The sequence below is a fragment of the Candoia aspera genome, chromosome 3, assembly GCF_035149785.1.
Source record: "Candoia aspera isolate rCanAsp1 chromosome 3, rCanAsp1.hap2, whole genome shotgun sequence".
Taxonomy (NCBI): domain Eukaryota; kingdom Metazoa; phylum Chordata; class Lepidosauria; order Squamata; family Boidae; genus Candoia; species Candoia aspera.
In genome coordinates, this window is record NC_086155.1 from 54,738,290 (window position 1) to 54,762,310 (window position 24,021).

Consider the following 24,021-nt stretch of genomic DNA (forward strand, 5'->3'; position numbering starts at 1 on the left):
ACAACTATACAACCTCTTTATCATGTGCCAAATTCTGCACAGAGCCACTCAGTTCACATTTTTAATATGTGAATAAATCCTTACTGCATTCATTCAGTGCAGGAACAGGATCAGTAAAGCAAGCCCCAAATCGCTTACAGGATCCAACTGCCTTTTCTTGTGGGGAATTTCAGTTGCTGTAATCCATTTTCTGAGGTCTAGACCAGCATCAAATATATGTGCATGCATGTATGTAGGTAAATGTTTACCAGCTCAGAATCTGGGGCTGCCAGGAGTCTTCAAGCAACCTCAGGGTGAAATCAGACAAGGCAGTATAGGATCTGCAGGTGATGAGCAGAAGATTTGCTCACAGCCATAATTATTTCATTATTTTTATTCATTTTAAATGCAGCTTTCCTGGAATGTTGATTGCAGAATTGTCATTTATTGAAGAACTATCCAGCCCCTTGAGAACTGCAGCGTGAACAGGGTACAAATCCAGGACGCCAACGTATGAAGAGAAGTCCATGAAGAAGAAGCCGTTGCCTCCTTAGTGTAAAGCAGTGAATCCAACTTGAGGTGTGAAGTTGGCCAAAGTTCTTTTATCACATTACACTTGGGTGTCTTTCCAAAGATTCTAAGAGCCAAATATGGACTGTTTTTACTCTGAGAACATTGAGTCCATTGCATGAGAACATTTCAAAGGAAACCTTAACTCCCAAGCTGCACATTGGCACATATTAATATATGGTCAACTCTTCCTCTGCTGTAGCCAAGTGGTGCAGCTCTATTAAGACATTTTCAAAGGAAAGCTATTCTGTACCTAAATGAATGACCTTGGGCTGGCCTTATTGCATAAACCCATCCTCTTCTAGAAAATGCATTTAAGATTAAATACCGGATTTTGGTGCAGATTGAGATGGAGGTATGCTGTACCTTTGCATCTTACTTATGAATCTCAAGGTTCTGCACTGTTAAATACTTCAAGCAATCTCTATGTGCTCCAATCTTTTATATTTAGATATCAAATATTTACTTAACATTTGTTTGACACTGTCACCAGAGATCCTTTCATTACAAATATTTTTTTCCCCTTTCTGGTCAGCCATGTCTCTATATATGACACCACAATGAATCCATTACTAGTTTCTCGATATAGGTGATGTATATGATTCATGTTACCTTAGTTGGTTTGCGTACTCAAGCAAGCAAACGTTTTGGGCATTTTCCTTGCATATCACATTTCTGGTCAGTATACATCCTTCCCCAACTCAATTGCTTTAGTTTTTCTTTTTTTTATGTCCATGAATCTCCTTCAAGCCACTGGACAATCTAGAAACACTATAAACAAGTATACTCTATACTTAAGAAAATAGATATATTTTTATGTAATAAATATTAAGATCCATGCAACAAATTTCCATGCAGCTGTACTGTAATACTGGTTAAATGTCTCTGCAGAATATATTCTAGGCCACAGCTTATTTGCTCCAGCATTTGAAACAATATGCTTTTCAGTTCTGCATATATAGGTGATCCCCCAAACCAACAAAAATGTATGCTTTTTTAAAAAAATGTCTCCAGGTTCTTGATGTATTTCTACTAAAGAAACAACAACAACAACAATTTCCTACTAAACAGTGCCTCCTGCAAACCTCACACTGACATGCTGCAGTGGATGTATCCAATGCAGCATTTTTGGTTCAGAAGCATAACCCTGAATGGTACGGTCTTTCTCTGGCATTTCTCATCTGGAAAACTGAACTTTAAAAAGTAATTTGGACAAATATTCCTTTAATTAAACCATGCATGACCTTTTGAATAATTTCTGAAGCTTGAAAGCTATACAGCTGCATACTATTTTCTTGGAATATATATAGATTCTTTTGCATGGGTTGAGTTCTATATTTAATTATGTTTATCTAATTGGCATCTGTGAATAACTGTTGGTGACATGGAGAGGTTGTGGTTTTGTTTTTCTTCAATGCCATTCATCTGATATTGTGACATAAGTTTGCCTTAAATGTTTGATATAGTTGGAAACCCAGAAATCTGTATTAGGAAAAAAAATGCATGAAAGCTTATTCAGCATTCCGTGTTAAAAAGAGTCACTTACACAACTATTGCTTTCCATGCAGAACCAATACATGTTGCAGAACATATTGTATTAACTACAGTGCAAGGTATGATGCAACATCTGCAAATGTTCCACTCGAATTTTAAGTATATTATTAGGGTTCTCTCTTTTTATTAGCTAGACATCAGTTAACATTTTAGTTATATTAACATAGTTTGTGTTAGCTAGGGTGCAATTGGCTGTTTTCAAGTTCTCCTCTCTAAAGTCCTCATTGCTATTATTCACACCTTCTTGTATCTCCATATAATCAGACTTACTAATAGTGGAGGCACTTCTGCTTTTCTTTAGGTCAGGGGAAGAAGGGATCTTTGGGCAGCTGGTGACTTGCAAGTATTGAGCTTGCTCCTCTCCTTCTGTCTCACGGTGATAGAAGTAGTTGAAATTGGACACTATAACCGGCACGGGTAAGGCAATTGTTAGTACACCTGCAATGGCACACAAGGAGCCAACTATTTTTCCACCTATGGTCGTGGGGACCATGTCTCCATAGCCAACTGTTGTCATGGAAACCACAGCCCACCAAAAAGCATCAGGAATGCTTGGGAACTGAGATTCACTCTCATCAGCCTCTGCAAAATAGACAGCACTGGAGAACAGGATGACACCAATGAAGAGGAAAAATATCAAGAGGCCTAGCTCCCTCATGCTGGCCTTCAGAGTCTGTCCTAGGATTTGCAATCCCTTGGAGTGTCTGGAAAGTTTGAAGATCCTGAACACCCTCACCAAACGGATCACTCGGAGGATAGCAAGAGACATTGCCTGTTGACCTTGCTGGCCATCTTCTGGTTTCTCAGCCAGCTCTGTGCCAAGTGTGATGAAGTACGGAATAATGGCAACAATATCAATGATGTTCATGATATTGGTAAAAAAGCCAGCTTTGCTAGGGCAGGCAAAGAATCTCACCAAGAATTCAAAGGAGAACCAAATTATGCAGAGTGTTTCTACTATAAAGAAGGGGTCTGTGAAAGATGTTGCTTGTTGAGACCCCGTTGTGCTGTTGGAATAAGGGCTGGGGTTGCTACTGCTACCATGCATGTCTTCAGTTTCATCACGGAACACAGGCAGAGTTTCCAAGCAGAAACTTACTATGGAGATTAGGATGACCATGACTGAGACAATTGCTATAATCCTGGCTGGCCCAGAACTTTCTGGGTATTCAAAGAGAAGCCATACTTGTCTCTGAAACTCATTCTCTGGTAAAGGCCGTTCTTCTTCCTTGATATAACCTTCATCCTCCCGAAACATCTCCATAGCTTCTTCACCAAGTTCATAAAACCTTATTTCTTCTGAGAAGATGTCCAAGGGCACATTAACAGGCCGTCTCAGTCTGCCACCTGATTGGTAGTAATATAAAATAGCATCAAAGCTGGGTCTGTTTCGGTCAAAGAAATACTCATTCCGGAGTGGATCAAAATATCTCATTCTCTTTTTAGGGTCTCCTAACAAAGTCTCTGGAAACTGAGCAAGTGTCTTAAGTTGTGTTTCAAACCGCAGCCCCGAGATATTAATAACCACCCTCTCGCAACATTCATGATCAGTTTCTGGGTTATAAGTGTCCTGAGGATGACCAGGCAAAGCTGCTGCTTCATCTGTGGGATCTCCAGTAGCAACAGTCATATTTAGGCTGTTTTAATCAAAACTTTTATGAATATCTGGTGGCTGGGAAGTGTTCACTGAGATTCTAATATCCACTGGAAAGTTATGTACATAGGCTCTGAAGTAGTTCATGGAAACAGGGAGTTCATGAAAAAAGTCTGTCAGCTGAAAAAAAGAAAGAACAATATGAGCATTTCCTCTCACACTCTTAGCCATGTGTGTGTACATTCCATGCACAAAATTTCAGTTGAATGTAATGTGATTGCTCCGTATAACTTGAAGAAGGCCTCTCATCTCAAATGATGCAAAAGCTATATCATTTAAGAAATGCTTATAAAGATACAAGGAGAAATACAGAAAGCTTTCTAACTGGCAAGCAGCAAATGATAACATCGTTTTTCCCAAACACCACAGGGTATTCCAAGAGCTTCAAAGCCCTCTCAGGCTTCATCCCCTGCACTGAAGCATTAAGATGACCCACACAGCACCTGAGACTCAGCATTCACCTCGAGGAATTGCCCTGATGGCTCAGATGTTGAGTTAAACTGTTATTTCAAACATCGTGGTGCATCTTTAACACACTGCATTTTAGATTTTAACTTCTCAGTTGTGCAGCCCAACCTCCCTCTCCTTCTTCCTACTTCTTTCCATTGTCTTTGCAAGGTCTCCCTTTGCTTTTGCTGCATTTCTGAATAGAAGTTACTCTTCTGCAATTGCCTAAGAAAGAACAGCAAATGAAAAACAACTCATATTATCTCAGTGTCTCCAACACTGATTATCTGACCTTAGAGAAAAACACAGATTCATGTTTCCAAAATTCTCATAAGTTCCTCTGGCAATGTGTTGAGCCAGGAAGGAGGGAAGGAGGGAAGGGGGGAAGGAAGGAAGGTCTTGAAAGTAGAGGCTAAGTCTAAAACTGAAGTGGGGGTTGCTAGATAGAAAATAGGACTCTCAGAAGCTATTCGGCCCATTTCTGTAAGGCAATGTCTATATGAACTGAAAACCTTTCTATATGATAGTGGGAAGATCCCATACTCAGCAAAAACCTGATGTCCCCAGTGTCCTCAAGAAGTATGACATTGCCTGGAAACCAGCAATTTGGTAAAACAGGAAGGGCTGTAAAACAGCATTGATAAAGATTCAGTTGTTAAATGCAACCCTTTGCTTACTGAGTTATATTGCAAGCCCTCGTTATCCTGGGTGAAACAAGAGGAGCAATTGTGACAGCATGAAAAATAGAGTTACATCTCTCTCTCTCAAAATCTCACTCTCATCCCTACACACCATACACATGCACACCCAAAGACACATACACTCACACTGCAGTGGCAGAAGTCTACACACCATTTGGCATCTGTGCTGTTTGCTGTTGCAGGTCCGCTGCAGTGTAGTCTCCGCTGAGCTTCCTTTTCAGGAGAAAAAACAGAGCATTGTGCTCTCTGCCACGCATTGCTCAGCCAGCTGCAGCCGGGTTCCCATCACAGAAGCACTGGACTTCATTTGGCATGCAGGACATGACCTGGGATGTTTTGCTTCTGAGCACCTGAAGAATATCCCATGTGGACTCAAGATCTCAGCCCCAAAGCCTCCCTGGACTGCCCTGCCCTTAGCTGGGTGCTGCATCACCAACCATCCAGCCTCTGGTTGGACTTCTCGGAGGGGATGCTCTGTGCCCTTAGAGCCACAGGCTGCTATCCTGCCCTTTTCTCTCAGGATGCTGTTTTTTCTTCTTGTTGTCTTAAGAACAACCAAAGGCTTTCTCCTTCCCAGGAGAAACTCCCTGGCTTCCAATCCTCAGCAGAAGACAGCTGCCCTCCTTCCCCACTCACAGCTAGGATGCAAGAACTAAGGCAGGGGAGGCAATGAAACACCGCTCATTAATCCGAGTTCCTAAGAGATAGATATTTTTTCATGCAGCTGACCTGTCCTTTCTCTGGATGCCCATCAATATCAACAGTCTGGAAGGCTTAGCTTCAGATCACCTTCTGTTGGATTTCCCCACTGCCTCCTGTCTCCTAACCTCCCTTCTTCTTATGCATTAGAAAAATAGTACAACCCTGACAAGCTCGCAGCCTTCATTTGTTATACTTAACTCCTGCTTTACCAACACAAAGTCATCGGAGGCAATCAGATGCTCCTTTCTTGCCCTCCCCCTTTCATTCTCCTCCTCCCTCCTCCTCCTGCTTTGAATTGCTAAGAGAATCCAGCCCCCTTGGGAACAGAAGGTTCTCAAGGCAATATTTCTGAATGCAAAATGGTAGAGGTAGTTTACAACCCTTAGATGCACAAAATGGAACAAAAACAAATCCAAGCTTGATGTCACATTTGTTTTTTCTCTCTACTTCATAATTACCCAAGATCATGAAGACTTATCAACCCCACACCACACTCCCAGCAGCTTAATTTTTATTTTAGCTCTCCTATATAATTCCACATCTTAATAATACCGATTTCTTTAAAATGCACTGTCTTTTAGTGTCATCTATCATTCATATGTATCCAATAGCTCCTTTCTCCTAGACCTCGTGCTGTAGCTCAGCATTTCCTGCATTCTTGCCTTGCATTATAGGGATGGAAAAATGATGTCTCATGCAAATAGGTTTGACCAACAAAGCTCTATTGAGATCATAGCAGGGGGTGAACCATATCAGGTAAATGAATGTAAGGCAGACCTGGATGAAATCATTGCCAGGTCAGGCATGCGAAGCATTCCAGACACTTTAGAACGTCTGGCATCTTTTTGGAAAGCATGGATGCATGCCAGGAGAAGGCCGTCTTTGATTTACCCTTTTCAATTGAAATATGAAGCATCCATTTTCACAGTTTGTGGTAAACCTCTACTGAACCTGGGGGGAGGGGGGCTTGAGCACAGCAGCTTACAATTGGTTCTGCAGTTAGACATGCAAGGAATACATAACAAGCTCCCTGTTTGTTGTGCCCCTCCTTACCTGCAGAGAGAAGCAGCTAACTTAAAGAGGCCCAGAGCTTAGAAGCAAAGGGGAAAAGGGAGAGTAAACTTTAGCATCCCTGATACCATACAGACTATTGATCCAGAATGCAGCTTCTATTTTCAGTTTTTCCTTTCCTTTTTGACAGGGTCCTAGAAACTGGTTCCAAAGAAATGCAACCATCTGCTGTGGATATCTGCTGCTGCCCCTGAAGGACATGACCTGGTAACTCTGTCATAACAGGTTAGTAACCAACCAAAACAGAAAAAATGACAACACGGTAGAGAAAAGGTCCTCATCCGCTACCTCTTTGAGCAGATCTATATACACTCCTTGATGGGCCTCTAGTACATAGTATATTATTTCTTTTTTATTTCTTTTTTAGATTATGTCCATGTTTCCTTCAGGAACTCAAGAATGGCTCCCTCCTCCTATTTTTCCCCTAAACTATCCTGTGAAGTAGGTTGGGCTGAGAGACTAGCCCAAAGTCACAAAAGTCAGGCTTTGATATCTGAGAAGTGACTTGAGTCTGGATCTCTCCAGTGCCAGTCCAACACCTTAACCCAGTGGTTCTTAAACTGTTTGACCCAATTACCCTCTTTCCCAGTCTCAAATAACATCATCCCCCCACCCAAAGACTCTTGTTTTACACAAGCATCTCAGCAGGAGCAGTCCCAAACTGGATCTTCCACTCGCAAACAAGCATTTACAAATTGCTTCATTACCTCCAGGAAATGTCCAAATTGCCCCCTTGGTGATCACCCCCAATTTAAGAACCACTGCCTTAACCACTATACCACAAAGTACTAGAAAACACATCACCTGCGGGATGCAGCTGAAGGTGTATGGACTGCCACTTTTAAACAGGAGAGTCCATTTTGAGATGCTGGTAAGTAACATAATGAAAGCTCTATCACCAGTGTTTGATAAATTATGTCTGTTACAAAATTAGAAGTTATCACTTGATCTTGCACTCACTAAGTGACTAATATAAATATATGACTCAGGCTATAGCCCTAACTCTTTTCAGCCCTCAACTTTACCTGTTTGGGGCTACCTGATCTGAGCTACCCGACTGCAGGTGACTTCTAGATGGCAGCCAAGATATACAGAACATTCTAACTATTTGCTGTCATCTAATGGTCATCTAGATTTGTGCAACCCCTATCTGGGAACTCTAGAAAAGGTATCACAAGCAAGCATAAACACGCGAGGGGTTGTTTTTAAACCTGTCCATCAACATAAACACTCTTGAGCCTGCAAAAGATTTACCTGGTTTTACCTGATTTACCTGGTTTACTTGATTTAACAGGTAAAGATGACATTGCGGGGGGATGACATTCAGCTGACCCTTGGTAAGACGGAGTGGCTGTGGGCTGTGGCTGTGGATTAACAGCACCTCAGGTACTAGGAGCTTGTCATCTTTAGTTCTGGATGGGGTTGCACTGCCCCATTCAGACCCAGTGTGTAATCTGGGGTTCTTCTGGACTCTAGCTCGAAGAGCAGGTGGCAGTCGTGGCCAGAAGGGCCTTTGCGCAACTTCGTGTTGTGTGCCAGTTACGCCCTTTCCTGGATCAAGATGCCCTCCAAACAGTCACTCATGCCCTGGTCATCTCCCATATAGACTACTGCAATGCGCTCTAAATGGGGATACCCTTGAAGAGTATCCAGAAGCTTCAGCTGGTCCAGAATGCGGCCACACAGGCAGTTATTTGTGCCCCAAGATTGGCACATGTGACACCACTGCTGAGCAAGCTGCACTGGGTGCCAGTCTGCTTCCAGGTCCAATTCAAGGTATTTGTTATAACCTTCAAAGCCCTGCATGGCATGGGGCTAGGTTACCTGAGGGACCATCTCATCCCCATAACAACGACCCGTCCCACCCGGTCATGCAAAGAAGGCATGCTATGGACCCCACCGGTAAGGGAATTCCATTTGGCAGGGTCCAGGAGGCGGGCCTTCTCTGCAGTGGCACCCGCCCTGTGGAACATTCGGCCCCCGGAGATGAGGCAGGCCCCTTCGCTCCCGGCCTTCCGGAAGAATTTGAAGACCTGGTTCTGCCACCTCACCTGGGGTGGGAGGGGCAATAATTCTTCCTGGGGGTGGATGGTACCATAGATCCCTCCCCAATGAATTAGATCTTCGCTTCTTGGATTTTGTATCTATTTTATTCTTATTTATTGGTTGTTTATATTGTAATTTATATTTTTTTTATGGTTGTAATTGCTGATGTTATTGTAAACTGCCCACAGTCCCCCTTTTTGGGGGAGATGGGTGGTGACAGAAATTCGAAAAATAAATAAATAAAAGATGTAAAAAGTAATCCAAAAGTATACATGTGTTAGCAAATACATTACAAAAGTGTTGTCAATCAAAGAAGGCAACCTGAAAATCTAGTTGACACAAGTATAAAGACAACCTCTGCAAATTAATAAAATCTAATAAGAAAATATGTTAATTATAATAACTCAGTGTGATAAATAAAGTCAAGGCAGAAGTAGTGCTGACTTTAGGAACCCAGGAATAGGGCCCCAGGTCAGGCCTTCAGGTTTCTGGAAAAAAAAAACACCTGGACATCTTCTGCAGCACATTACAGGACACCCTCGGGAGGCACACCTCAGGAGGTGGTGTGGGGGGAATGTCAGACCAAAGCAGGCTGCTGGAGAGTGCAGCAGCGAGCCTTAGTGCACAATGACTTGGGCAGCCACTAGATGGCAGCAAAGAGCTACAGAAAATCACTAACTCTTTGCTGCCTTCTAGTAGTCCTCTAGAGCAGTGTTTGTCAAACCCAGCAACGTTAAGATGTGTGGACTTCAACTCCCAGAATGCCCCAGCCAGCATGCTGGGGAGAAACACTGATCTACAGTTTGCAGCCAGATATGGATAGCCTTCCTGGATTATTCAATACAAATGTCTGTGTTTCTTTTCCATGACCTGCTTCTGTAACTCTGGAGCATAACTTAGAAATATACCAATTTGCAAATAAAATTCACACTGTAAAACCAGTATGCTTAGATTCCATCAGCCAAATATTGGAAGATGTACAATTTTAGGGCTCATTTTTCTAACATGACTTTCCCCTTGAAGTAATCTTTACCCTTTACTCTCATATGCTGTATTCTTCTTTTCAATATGTCCCTATATGGCAAAATCTGAGATATAACAAATCCTGAAAATATGGTTCTTTGCTTTCTGATAATATCTGGCCTATTTGGAGCACTATAGCCCACTGCATCAACACAACACTTCAATAAATTGATAGTTTATTTTTCAATCATTTGCAAAACATGGCTTTGTTTGATTTATCTATGATGGTATATTTTCATATTCTTGTCATTTTTTCATGAAGTTTTCATATTTAGGTATATATGTCAGGGGTATCCACTGGGTATGGTAAAAAAGTCAAGATGGAGCTGCAATGGTGTGCAATCAATTTTCACCTGCTTTCTATGTGCATCACAGGTGTATCTCCAATCACACTGTCATAGCCGCCATGTCTCCCCTTCTGGTAAATGTGTTTTCAGTGCACTATTATTTCTTATCTTACTGGTTTCATAAGTTTGGATAATTTTTGGTAGAATTATTATTGGGTGGCGGGGGTGCTATATCTGGATTGAGCATTCAAATTCCAGACAGTAAAAATTCCAAGAGCACTGGGAACAGAGTTGATGGGAAAGACAGGAAAAAGAAAGATCGGGCTCAGCATCACTACACAGCTTTACAGCATCAACACTGCAACATTCAGCAAGTGTTTTTAAGGGTCTGATTTGTGAGTGTATTGTGAGATTGTGACTATTCAGCAGTTGGGAAGGCAGAATCTGCATCTATTGAACCTGGGGCAGCAGTCTTTATCATTAGCAATCAATGATTTGGCCCTGGTAAGTCAGCAATCCATTAGAAGAGAAGGAAGGATAGACATGTGAGAGCTATTTCCCCTACCAGTGACCTTGTCAGCTTTTAAGCCATATAATGTAATTCCAACTCCCAAAGAACCTGTAATGTCAGATAGAAATAAAGCAGAGATCATTCATGATTTGATAGTGGGTGAGAACCTGACCTGGCTTGTGTAATGGATCATACGGACCCAACTTCTCTCAACTAGGCAAGATGTAGTATAGCAGTGGGAGTGGGAAAGATAATGATGCAACTGTGATCAATAAGAACAATTTCTTCCTTTCTAATATATTTGTGAGAGAACTGATTCATAATCAATGCATGTGCCTTAGTCTTCAGACCAGTGATAGATTGGGTTGGCATCCCATCCACCATGCTGTCTAATGGGATCCCTGAATGAGCTGATGGAGCTCAAGATGCGGGGGAACTTCAATATTCACCATGGGTCTGGTTTATCTATAGCTGACCAGGAGTCTATGGTCTCATGGACCTTTTCTGATTAGTCTGATAAGGCTAGTGTATGATGCTAGTCACATGATCAATTTGTTTTTTGTTTTTGTTCTGATCAAGGAGATGTTCCATGAGTGGTGATCTTTATTGTCATGGAAGAATCAACATCTGAATAAGGCTGGATTAAAAACTACATCTCATCTTTGTATAGGCAGTGGATCTATTAAGATCTGTCTGTTGGTTTCAGCTGGATCCCAGGGAGTCTTGGATTTGTGGCTGGTCCTACAATTTTTCAATGCCTGGTTGATACATGGAATAGGGAACTTGCTGTTGACACAATTGCTCCTGGGTTTTTTCTCCAGTCTCCTTCAAAGATGATCCCATGGTGGACAGAATGAACTGTGAAAGCTTAAATTGCAAGACCAGAAGTAAAACAAAAGTTTACTTGAATCTGATAAGCCAGTGCATAAAGCCTGTTTGAAGTTTCTATTATGGCTAACTACAGGGGGAAAAAAAATACAGAGCTCCACATGTTCATGGTTGTGAGGTTTGAGCCTGCTTCTGACTCCAAAAACGAAACATATCCGGAGTCAGAAGGGGAAAATGAAACTTTACAGGAAGGACTTGAAGAATCAAAACTGAGAAGTAAGTGACTCAGCAGAGCGGGAGAAATCGCAGACTCTGATTGGACAAACTCCAGAGGGAGATTTGAAGCCTCCAATCAGTGCTTGAGAGAGGAGAGCAGAGAACTGCACAAAAGAGAAAGAAGCCTGATTGGCTGCTAAAGGAAAATGGCACAAAAAGGAGCAAATAAAAAGGCAGGCGCGCCAAGAGCAAGCTGCTGGAGACAACCGATCCTTTGAGCTCAAAGCACCTGCAGAAGAGTCCTTACCAGCATCAGAAGCCTTGCCTGTAGCCAGCATGGAACCAGAGCCAGCGCCTTCTGCCATCACAGACCTGCTTCCTGCACAAATCGCTCCAGTCGAGCCTCTCATTGCCATCCCTGCTGAGCACAACCTCGCGTCCAGCTCCAAGCCTCACTGTGTCGCTCCAGTGCGATCCGGGTGTGCCTCCAGAGCTGAGCCTTGCCTAGACGCTCCAGTCCAGTCCAGCCTTGCCTCCAGAACCGAGCCTTGCCTAGATACCTCAGCCCAGCTTTGTCTAGCCTCCGTGTACCAGCCTGATCCAGCCTGCTGGCCAGGGCGCAAATCTGAGTGTCCAGCCTCTCCTTTGCCATGCACTCTAGCTCCTTCCAGTCTTGCAGCTTCAATCAGAGGATTGGCCGAGTTCTGCCTTGCTGTCTTGCCATGGTCTGACCCTGCAGTGTTGCCTGAGTGTCCCTTGCCACCTGGGTGGACTTGATTGATTTATACAGTCTAATCTATTGCAAGAACTTTTGCTATTGTAAATAGTTAATTCAATAAAGAATTTTATTAGTAAATCTGCCTGGCCGTCTCATAGTCTGAACAGGACAATAGTCAGCTGAGTTGCTTCAGATGGAAAGGATGTACCCCTTCCAGTCTCTCCTCCCACAGTGATTACAGAATTTTCATTGGTTTTCTTCTGATGCTTTTAATTAATTATATTGTGGATAATCTCATATTCAGGCCAGTCTAGATTCCACCACTGATGCAAAGTCAATCAAAAGGCTGCCAGGTAACTCCTCTTGTATGAATCAAGCTATTTGGAGAGGTATGTTCCACTACATTTATCTGGATTCTTCTTGAACTTGGCTTGCAATCTTAGTTAACATTATCAGAGCCTCTCTGGTGGAGGGTAGGATGCTTTCTTGTTTAAAAGAGGCAATTATTAGACAGTTTCTAAAAAAAACTCTGCATTAGAACCCCTTAAAGATGGGCCATTAAAAGCCTTTCTCCAAACTTCCATGATGGGGTAAGATGATTGAAACAGTGGTACTTCTTGGCTACAGAAAGATGTAGTTTAACTCATTTCCAATTGTCTCAAAGCAGCTTGTGGGGTTGGACTGCCTTGGTCAGCCTGATGAATTACCTTTTTGGGGGGATTTAGAGAAGAATGTTGGTTCTTCTTGACTTCTCAAGGGCTCATTATGCCTGTGACTATCATATCCCACTTGACTGCTTGAGAAAACTGGGAATAGGAGGCCCTGCTCTGTGGTGAATCCATTCTTATCGCTTAGGTAGATTTCAAATAGTGTCATTTGGAGATACTTGCTCCTTGAAGCTATTATGCAGGCTCAATTCTTTTCAATACCTGCATGAAACCATGGGGGAGATCATCAGATGTGAAACCACAGCTCTAATGCATTCATAACCACTAGGCTTGATTGTAAAGCTCTCTACACAAAGTTGCCATTTCGTCTACCCCAGAAATTTCAGTTGATACAAAATTCAGCACCCAAGTTGATCTCTGGAAGAATTGAAACCACCTTACCCTTTGGCTAAATGCACTGCACTGACTCCCAATTTGTTTCTGGGTAAAATGCAAAGTACTTGCTGTTACTTTTAAAGCTCTACAAAGCTGGTGTCCCGACTATTGGAGAGGATAGTCTTTCCATATGATTCCCACTCTTCCTCACCCATACCACTTGCTTACTCATTGAGATCCTCTGAGAGATTTGGCTAGAGTCACCACTGACCATGGGGTCATCTCATGGTGTCTGGGGATCAAGCCTTCTCAATAGCTGCCCATTGCTTTGAAATGCACTTTCTGCTGAGTTGATGGAATTATCTTTTTTTTTTTTTGCCTTTTTAAAAAGTCCTAAAAATAGATGTTTGTGAGTATTTGAGATTGAATTGATTCAGACCAATTTGGATCAATTAGAGGCATCAAACTGACTGAATCAATCAAATACATCTGAATCTAATGAGACAGATCTGAATACTTTCTATGCAAGTGCTCCTGCATTTCAAAGATCTATGTCTATCTAAACTGAACTAGTCAAATTCAGTCAATTTGCTAAATTGATTTGAACTTCCAAACCCACTTGTACCCAAATTGCCCGTTCATATGAAAAGGACACCTTTTCTTAAAAGGCTTTTAAAAGCAATTCTTACTTTTTTAATTGTTGTTTTTAACATACTAAAACCAAATACATTTTAATTTTATGTTTTATTTTAAACTGTAAGGAGACGTCAATAGTCGGTATAATCAGTTCAGAAAGGAAATAAGCAAACTGAGAATTGCTTCATGGAATTGAGCATACAAAAAGGCATCTTCAGTGTTACTACTGGTCATTGACACTGCCAACACATAAATTCACTAGGCAGTAGGGGCACCTGTGGTGTGGGGGGTCAAAACAGTCAAGATGGCGGCTTCAATTATGTACCATCTTGACTTTTTGACTGCATTTTGTAACCCCACTTGTTTAGAAATTATGGATATTGAATTCAAACAGAGTTCTAGTACAGCAGGATAGCTTACTCACAGGAGCAGTAATTCAGCTTTAGAGATTTCTTTCTTAACTCAAAACTACCACTTCTCTACACATCTCCTTAGGTCTCTTCAGCATTTTGTATTTGATAGTGCTACTTTGCTTATCAATGCTTTCCTTTATTCATTTATTTTTCTGGTCCAGTTGAATAGTAAAGGTAAAGGTTTCCCTTGACATTAAGTCCAGTCGTGTCCGACTCTAGGGGGCGGTGCTCATCTCCATTTCAAAGCCAAAGAGCCAGCGTTTGTCCATAGACACTTCCGTGGTCGTGTGGCCGGCATGACTACACGGAACGCCGTTACCTGCCCGCCGAAGCTGTACCTATTAATCTACTCACATTTGCATGCTTTTGAACTGCTAGGTTGGCAGGAGCTGGGACTAGCAACGAGAGCTCACCCCATCACGCGGATTCAAATCGCCGACCTTCTGATCGGCAAGCTCAGCGGCTCAGCGGTTTAACCCGCAGCGCCACCGCATCCCCAGTTGAATAGCTGCTATCAAATTCCACACAATGTCACCAACATAGCATCACTTTGAGGCATTTTTATTGAGAAACCACAACATGGCAGCAAAGAAAAAGAGCAACTTCTAAATCTTTGTTGCAATATTGTGCTCAGTTTTTTGCAACCCAGTTCTGGTAACTCAAGAGTAAGACCATTCAGACAAGTCACAATATTCATATACAATAAACGGACGAGGGACAGAACTGAAATGGAGTTGCAGCAGTTGAAATTCATAGCAACCTGTTCCCCTTTTATTGCTTACCTGTACTGTATAAAGTCTTCTGCCTCAGCACTTGTGCTGGTTACACTTGGGTGATGTTTTTTCTCTGGTGTTCCAAAGTGAAGTAGTTGTGAAGGTTGTGCACTATGTTGGCTTTGAGATACAGGCCAGATGTGCCAGAAGCTGAGAGCCAGGGTTACCTATTTGCTGTGGAAAGCATTTCCAGACTGCTCACCAAACAGCTAATTGAGTGCGATAAGTTTTAAAACTCTTTATTTCAAACTAATACTGCTATAAATAGATGGTTAAAAATTCTAGTAAGCTTGTGGGGTAAGATAAATGTTGCAAAATTAATTATTACTCAAGACCAAACTACCTCTCTATCACACTTCTATACTGCCACAATCAAAGACCCTAGGTGGTTTCCAAGATACAGAAAATTAATTAAAACATCCATTGTACAATTCATCTTAAAACATTTAAAATCTATATCATTAAATCATAACCTTATAAATCACAATAATCACAGAAACAAAAAGGCAGGGGGAAAAATGAAAACTGAGAAGATGGTGCAATCATCAACTCAACTGGAATGCTTTCCAAAAGAGCTCAGTTTTTAACATCTATCTAAAAGTCATCAGCTACTCTAATCTCTCTCAGGAGGTATTGTCATGTTAATAATTTTATTAATTTTATTTATTAAATATATTAATCCCCATGTTAATAATTTTAACAGATTGTTAAACTATAAAAATGTTTTTATGGGAAGAACAATTCCCAAATTTTCTTTGTCCAAACAATGGTCATCTTAAAATGATGGGGGTTTAACTTTCCTGATTTTCCACTTATTATTTGGGATATATATATTGTCTTCTATTTCCTTGTCGAATTCAAATGATCAAATTCAAAAACCACTATGGACTCAGTTAAAAACTTACTATGTGACCCCTTTGGTATCATGGCAAAAGCTGGATGTTTTGTTTTGTTTTATGTTGTAAAGGCTGCATAATGTATTTGGAAGTTGTTGTGAAGGAATCATAATTTTCAGCCTTATTCACCTGACGAAGTTACATTGGGGAATAATCTGAGTTTGAAAACTGTGGGTATTTTTTTTTAACAGGAGGTTATTATGAGCTAATAATGCTATTACTATTTTTAAACCATCTTATTGCTGATCAAGTTTTTAAACCACTTGTGTAAGAGGAATTTGGATTGTCTCAAATTGTAGAATGGCAGGCTATTCAGTTAACGCATTTTTTGATTGCAGTTTAGCCACATTAGCAACATTTGAAGTTCCTAAATCAGGATTGAAAAGCATGCTGGATTATTCTAAATGCACATTTTCTTTAAAGTCTGCGAAAGAGCACTGTTAAAATAGACATTGTTCAGGACTTCCAGTGGGAATATGGTGGACTGAACAGCTGTGCCCACAAGCTCCGTAGGCAGAAGTGGCATCGTGGCAGTTTCTTCATGCTCAGGCTGGTTTCTCCTGTAGCCCAGTGCAATTTTCCAGATTAAGGAAATGCTTGGAATTGACTCATTCATCCTCTGGTTCTGGATGACTTTACTTATCATTAATGATTGGGACTATGATTATTAAGGTTTTTTTCTTCATGCTTTTTGTATTATTAATTATAATGGTAGGCAATTTACATGCTTTTTTATTTTTTATTTTTATTATAGTAGACAGGAATGTATAGAATAGTAGTAGGAAGGGAATAATTAAGTAATTGTTACTTTGGGGGGCAAAGTTGAAGGTGAATTATATTTTTTCTTTTCTTTAAATATAGAGGGAGGGAGCAATGGTACTTAGTGATTTTTACAATGTGCTAAGGGGTTGATTTGTAGAAATAATGTGATTTTGGTTTAATATAGAGTAAGGGATCGATTATGGGAAATTGCTGAATATCCTTGACGTTTAAAGTTGGAAGTCACTTCTTCTTGTAATCGATCTAAAAAAAATTCTCTTGTGTTTTCACACTTTCTAGTCTTTTCACACTTGTCAGTTCTTTTAGTTCTTTAGTTCTTTTAGTTTTATTCACAAAGCTGTGGCTGTGTCAGTGTCCCTGCAGTCATGTGATCATGATTTCTGACACTCCCTGGATCTTCCCACAAGCAAAGTCAATGGGGAAGCCGGAAGGAAGTTGGAAGTTGCTCTCACTTCCACTGTTTTGTTTTGGTTTTTTTGCCCACCCATGGTCATTCTGTTTATCTGTTTAGGTAAGTAAATATTGACTTATTATTGAAGTTCATTTGCCACTACAATTATTTTTCTATTTATGATATATACCCTTCTTAGATGATCATGGGACCATCCAGCATTGGGGTTAAAAAAAATATGGTCAGCCTAAAATTTAATGTTCACTCTGGTCACATCAGACTGTACAACCTTTCTCTCAAAGGATGACTCAACGGGTCACAGGGTTGTCTAGTATGTATGTATGTGTGTAGAGATGTAGACGTAGATGTAGATGTAGATGTGCTTGTAGAATAAGAAAAAATATTAATAGCGATTCCTGGCCACCTACCAGTTCTGGGAGTTGACGTCCACATGTCTTAAAGTTGCCAGGATTGAGAAACACTGGCCTAGAGGGTCTCTGGAGAAATGACAATTCACTTTGCAGTGTGTATAACACGTCAGTTTTTTTTAAGAGATGGCGACTCTGTTGGGGGTGATCTCTTTACTCCAGGCCTGAAACCTGTGCCCAGCAGTCCTGCTCCAGCATGACCTCTAGAGTTTTTCCCTGAAGTTCCTTTGTTCAACAATGACAACCTTAATGTCAGTGGAGGATTATTTTATCAGCCAGAAATGTTCGCTCACTGATTTCTAAGAGTCAAAGCACATGTGACACTGAATAAGTAGTAGCATGCAACTGATCTTTCAGTTTTGGTCTACATTAGAGCATACCCCCATGTCACCATTTCTACTCCTCAGGCTCTCAATGGACTTCGAAATGGGTTGCGCAATCCTCTCCATTCTTGCCAAGCTCAGAATGCCAAGAACAGGCAGGGAACAGCACAAGGAAGTCCGTGTTCTCTCCAGCCAGCCAACATTAGAAAGCAAACGTCATCCTTCAATCAATGCCATGCCCCCAAGCCTGGAGCTCCTGGAGTAAGAAATATCTGCCTCCTCCCTCTTAAGGCAGAAATCAATTACTAGCCCCCCATGCCCACCTGCCTTCTTCATTTCCAAAGCCACCAGAGATTTGTCTGTCTATCTGTCTGTCTCTTTATCCCCACATGCAGTGAGGGGAAGAGGATATTAAAATGAAGTCAATAGAAACGTTTAAGTCTCCCCAACTAATGCACCTAGATCAGGATCCCACCAAAATCAAAACATCAGTTTTATGCTACCTATAAAATGTGACCTGTGTTCTGACCCTGAATATTGCCCTTTCTGATGTCATTGTATGAAGACCCCATTACTGTAAAAAAGGACATAAACTTTGGTGCCTCAATTAAAAGGGAAAAGGAGACCAACCAATTGCCCTCTTGCAGGAATGGATGGCATAATTGTCAGGGCAGATTATGCAGTGAAGATATTATATCCTTACTGTATGTCTCAGCATGGGACTCTCTCCTTTAAAATACTGTTTAAAATCAAAAAACAGTGTCAATATTTACCTGGAGAAAAGATTAGCAAGAAAAATAGGTTGCATTTGCCATAAATGAGAAAAATTCTATTTCAAAAAATCCGTATCCTTAGCATATGTCTCTTGCAGCTGCTTTTTCCATACGTGGATTGCATTTCAGACATCTGTTAGATTGTTTGTATCTATTAGAACGTGGCCACAGATGCCTCTGAAAGAGAAAAGGAAGGTTATCAGTGTTGGTTAACTGCCACACGAACCTCTGCGGTGTTTATAGTAATTTGCGCTCCTTCTGTTAGCCTGGCTTCCGAAGCCATTAAGAGGTATTTTTTCTCTCTCTCTCTTTTCAGTTCACATTTATAGTTTGTTCGCAGGAGATAATGTAATTTGTGATTCAGAAGGCGATGGGGAAAGTGCTAACTCAAAATGCATCTGCCATTGGATTCAAGGGCCATGCGAATGAGTTCAAAAACATCATGCGAATAATTAACTTGGAGGTTCCTTCCAGGCCTGAGTGAGCATATCTTGCTGCCCCCTTCTGGAATGTAATGGCCTTGTCAAAGAAAATCACACCATGCATCTCTTTCTGCAGTTTTCAATGCGCTATTTACAGTTCTAATAGCAACCCTTCTTTTCCTGGATGGAGGCAATCAAACCTCATCCCTGTCAGTTAAAAAAAATGTTATTCGGGGCTTTACATCCACCAAAGAGCTTTGAGAAAGATTCCCATGGAAACAAGTATCTCTGGTCATACATCAGTTGCTAAATGAGCCACGCAAAGAAAAGGAGGTTTCTTTCCTTTTGTCTTCAAAGTCACCACCTTTTTTTTTCTTAGAATGGCTTTTGCTCTTTTGAACTCAATCACTTTCAATGTTTCTGACTGTTCATTAGCATGCAAGAAAGAGTCCATCTGACATTTTTGCAGTTAAAGGCACAACGGCCTTTAATAACAACAATAAGGATTGGCAACTGTATTAAAAAAAAAAACTGTATTAGCCTCCTGCTAATTCTGAAGTTTAACTGAGCTATCCTTCAGTTGGCAGAAATCTGTAGCAGCACAAGGGTTCCTACCTCTATTGCCCCATCCTGCCCATAGTGCTCTGTTCCCAAATCTTGAAAGTCATCTGACTTTCCTCCAAGTCACATGTGACAGCCTAACATCAGGCTGTCCTTGGATGGTGTAGGAATGAGGGGAAAACTAATAGCATCTGCAGGAGTTAATAGCATTGTGCTACAAGTTCTATACCTTGTGTATATCCGTGTGACAGCCCCATGCATGTATCAAAGGAGTGGGGCTTGTGTCACAACTCCACAAAATTGTTTTCACCATTCTGCTCCCCCGTGCCCCCTGCCTCTTGTGGGCACTGCTGGTGTACTTTAACATCAGTGAAATAAGGATGACTGAAGCCTGTCTCACTCGAAGTCCAGGGACAGGACATAGGCAAAATTATGGGGCCATGTCTAATGGTATGTGGGAATGACCATGGGAGACAGGGGGAAGAGCCACAGCCGAGGGAACAGTCAGATAAGAGGCAGCTTAGCCCACAGAAGGAACGTGGGCAGGGCAAAAGTCTCAGAAGGGACCCTCCCTAGTTTCTTGGGCTGTAAAGGTGACAGGGGAGAAATGCACTTTCAGATTTGCAAGCTTCTGTTAAGGTAACCTTACAATAAAGTAGAATTAGATCATCTGGGCATGTGTTCTGTCTGGACTACCTCACAAGGCTGATATCATGGCAGAAAAATGATATTGCCAGGGCTAGTTTGTGCTGTGATAAGGTACAAGTGGGTTAGGACCAGTGTTTCCACACATAGCAATCATTCCAAAAATAATAATCTGGAAGCAAACACCAGATTAGAAGGTGCCTATGGCAGCAGCTTGAATTTTTAGGGTAACCGATAAACAGCAAAAAGAAGAGTGAACATCCTCTTCCCCAACCTGAATCTTTTCAGATCTGTTGGACTTTTACTCATGGTGGCAGACTTTATCAGAAACCTTCCCTAGAAGGCCTGTAGGCAGAAATTCAAGGACACCGCTTGAGATACTAGAAAAGCCATCATTAGAACAGAAAACCGGCGTGTGCAACCTGTCAGGCTCAAGACACATAGATATAAAACAGCCTCAAGATTCAAATCTTATGTCTCTTTCTGTGTGCACCAACAGACTGAGAGCCATTCATTACTCAGCAGGAGGCGTGCTCAACATCTGTGCATTGTTATTGTAATGCATCTGGCTGGTCCCTCTGCTCCTGACCTTGCCTTTTCTAGCCCACACACAGCCTCCCTCTCCATTGTCTCCCTCTCTTCCCCTCTAGGAGGTGTCAGAAACTTCTCCTCCCTCTCCTCAGGCATGAGGAATGGGAAGGGTCTAAAAGTGCCCCCAGTTACATCAGAAGATATGGAGAAAGGAATTGTCACTGTTTTCCAGGGAATCAGCAAGAGGAAGAGTGAGGCTGCCAGCAGAAGCATTTCCTAGGCAATTATCCCAAATGCAGAACTCTCCCTTTCAATATGGGGGGCAGTTTGGAGGGGTCTCCACCTGAGAACAAACAGCTAGCAGCATTACTGGGTTTAGAACTGGATAATTGTGAATGGCACAAAAAGGGCATTTTTTCTTTTTTTTCCCCCTCCCTCCCTCCCTCCCTCCCTCCCTTTCTTTCTTTTGATAAAAAGGTGGCAACTTTGGGGGCCAAGGAGGAGTGAATAAATCCCTTCTGTAAATTGTTGTCAAGAAATTCTTTTAGACAGGCTGATTCATTCTCAGAAAAGGAATAGTGTCTTTTAGCAGGAATTTCTGCTCCTGGGAAGTTTATCATGCAATCACAGGATTGGTATAACATTTCTACCTCTTCTTTCCCTAAAATGTCAGTTTAAGCAGAGTGTTTGGCAGGTAATATTGTATAGGACTACAAGTCCCAGGACACATTACATCAGACAGGAAGAGGGGGGACTTGGGAGAGAAATGTAGGGCACAAAATTGAGAATGGTGAGAATGCTATATCTAAAAGTTACATAATAAAGAGTTGTAACTTACAACTTTCCCTGGAGTCTCTGTTAAGAGCCTTCTAACAGAAAATACAACAAGGGAAAAGGTCTTGCTGATCTGTGAGGAACGGGGAAGGAGTTTCAAACCCTGAAAGCAGCGTTCTTGGCGTGCCTAGTAAGCAATGTACTGCAATTTTGATCCCTGCGAATATGTGGATTTTAAATTTACAGAAAAGAGTCCAGTTTGGACTCTCAGCAGGAGTTCTACAGGCTGAATGGAAAAGACATGTCTGCTTGCAGTGGAAGTCAATTAATTTGCATCTGGTGCCACAACAGGGGCACTGCACAGCCTGCCTGAGTGTAAAATATAAAAGAAATAAGCAAATGTTGGCAGATTGCATCTGAGCCCCACTTAATTTTCAGATGCCCTCCCCCTCCTGAGCCCTGGGTGGTGCTGACTTATTTCCCAAAAGTCCAGGTCTGGAACACCCACAGGTATGGCACTTAGCACCTGGCCCAGAAAGTCTTAGAAGGACATGCTGGTGGAATATGGTCAGATTCTCCACAATATAAGTATAGACCATGTATGTATCTGCATTGCTCCTCTCTCACAACTGCATGGGAAAATGTATAAAATCTCTGATGAATGGAAAAAATAAAGGAGTAACTGTGTATTCCTTCTATTTATACTTTATTTATTTATTTATTTATTTGATTGATTGATTTCTATAGCCGCCCATCTCAGCAAGTGACTCTGGGCGGCTGACAACAATGCTCTCTTACTTGGTCCTGTCACATGTCCAACTTGAGGAATGGTGAAAGAATCATTAAGGAGGCAAAACAATTCCCTTCAAATGGAATTTTATTACAAAGAGGTATCAGAAATAAAGATTTCTCTGTAATACAATGAGTTTTGGTTGTCTTATTCCCAGGAGCTATTCCTCTTTTCCTTTGGAAATACCCTTTTTTTGATATTTCTTCACTGCTCATCCTTCCTCTCACAGAAACTTCCATCAGTACCCAAGCAAAAGCTAGATAATGCTTCCAAGCTTCAGGAGTGCCCTGTTGAATGAACGCATTTCATCATCCAGGTCCTCCTTAAATTGGTCACCTAAGGCTAGTTCATTTTAGCCCACATTCTGAGCTAACAACTGAAAGTCCACCACCTATGCATGCACTCAATAGTTACTTTTTCCTAAATGTTGGACCTTGCAATTGATTGTCATCCATTGGTGGGGACATCAAAGGAAGCTTTTAGTCTGGTTATGCAGTTAGTTTAATCTGGGCTGTTCTGTTGCAGAAAATGGATTAGCTGTTTTGTAGCTTCTCCAGTCAAAAGACCAATTATAAATCCTACACACGTGCAATCTGTGGAAAATTCACTCATCTTAAGGAGATGTAAAATTTCCATTGAGTGAGGAAGACTGAAAATACCTGGGGTCTTCACCATACTTGTCAGGCAAGGAGCTAGTGGACTATAATTGAAGAACAAAAGTTGTTGCTGCTGTTGGTACTACTTGTCAGGTTTGGGGGCAGTTGACTTAAACCAAAAATAATCCTTTTCCAAGGCATGAAGCACACTGAGTCTTCTTAACAAAATTTATTGAAATAAAAGGGATAGGGTTATAAGGTTTTCAGAAACTAAACTATTTTCCATTACAATCAATTTATCATGGGTGGAGTCTTTCATAGTTTGTTTTTAATGGCTTTGCTGTGAATTGACAATGGATGAGCTTGCAGGCATCTCTTTACAAAATAGATGTTTTCAAAAATGTCTCCTGAATCCTTATCCTGAAAGCTGAGTTTTACACTGTTGTTGCTATGGCATCTGGATCTCGAGCATGCAAAGGAACCACAATATGTAGGGACATGTTCTGGCCCATGGGCTGAGCTAACTGTTCGATTGTCTGGATGAGTTAGTCATCTACCAGGTTCTGATACAACATCATTTGGTTCTGAATCTAGATCAAGGTGCTGGTGACTTGGTCCACAGTCAGCGAAGCTGTGAGAGGGTCAGTTACCACAGTCTGGGTCTAGGAATTCAGAGTTGGCTGTAATTAAAGCAGAAAACCAGCAAGTATAATCTTCAAGACTTGTCAGGCTCTCACAAGGCTCAAGCCATGTATGTATAAAAGTCCCAAGGTTCAAATCATCTTCAACCTGTGCCTCCCTAAGGACTGGGAGCTGGTTGTTTCTTTGCGGGCAGAGTGTTTACCATCTGTGCATTGTTATTGTAACAGAACTGGCTAGTCCCAGGCCATCTGCTTCAGACCTTGCTCATTCTACTTTCACACATAATAGCTATGAGAT

The 24,021-nt window shown here is 41.5% G+C and overlaps 1 protein-coding gene across 2 annotated transcripts; it reads right to left on the bottom strand.

Moving 5' to 3' along the window:
- Positions 1–2,216: 2,216 nt before the first annotated feature.
- On the bottom strand, positions 2,217–5,855 carry LOC134494864 (potassium voltage-gated channel subfamily A member 2). Of its 2 annotated transcripts, none has more exons than XM_063300110.1 (2): positions 5,635–5,855; positions 2,217–3,877 (listed from the first exon to the last, which is right to left on the bottom strand). In XM_063300110.1, exon 2 carries the CDS (start codon positions 3,731–3,733, stop codon positions 2,234–2,236), a length of 1,500 nt encoding a protein of 499 aa, XP_063156180.1. In that variant the 5' UTR covers positions 3,734–3,877; positions 5,635–5,855; the 3' UTR covers positions 2,217–2,233. The 2 variants fall into 2 exon arrangements, with proteins under 2 accessions (XP_063156180.1, XP_063156179.1); XM_063300109.1 differs by having other exon boundaries at positions 5,057–5,855.
- Positions 5,856–24,021: the final 18,166 nt, after the last annotated feature.

Excerpts from the sequence above, each read along its gene's own strand:
- LOC134494864 (XM_063300110.1), bottom strand. The coding sequence starts at position 3,733 with ATGACTGTTGCTACTGGAGATCCCACAGATGAAGCAGCAGCTTTGCCT.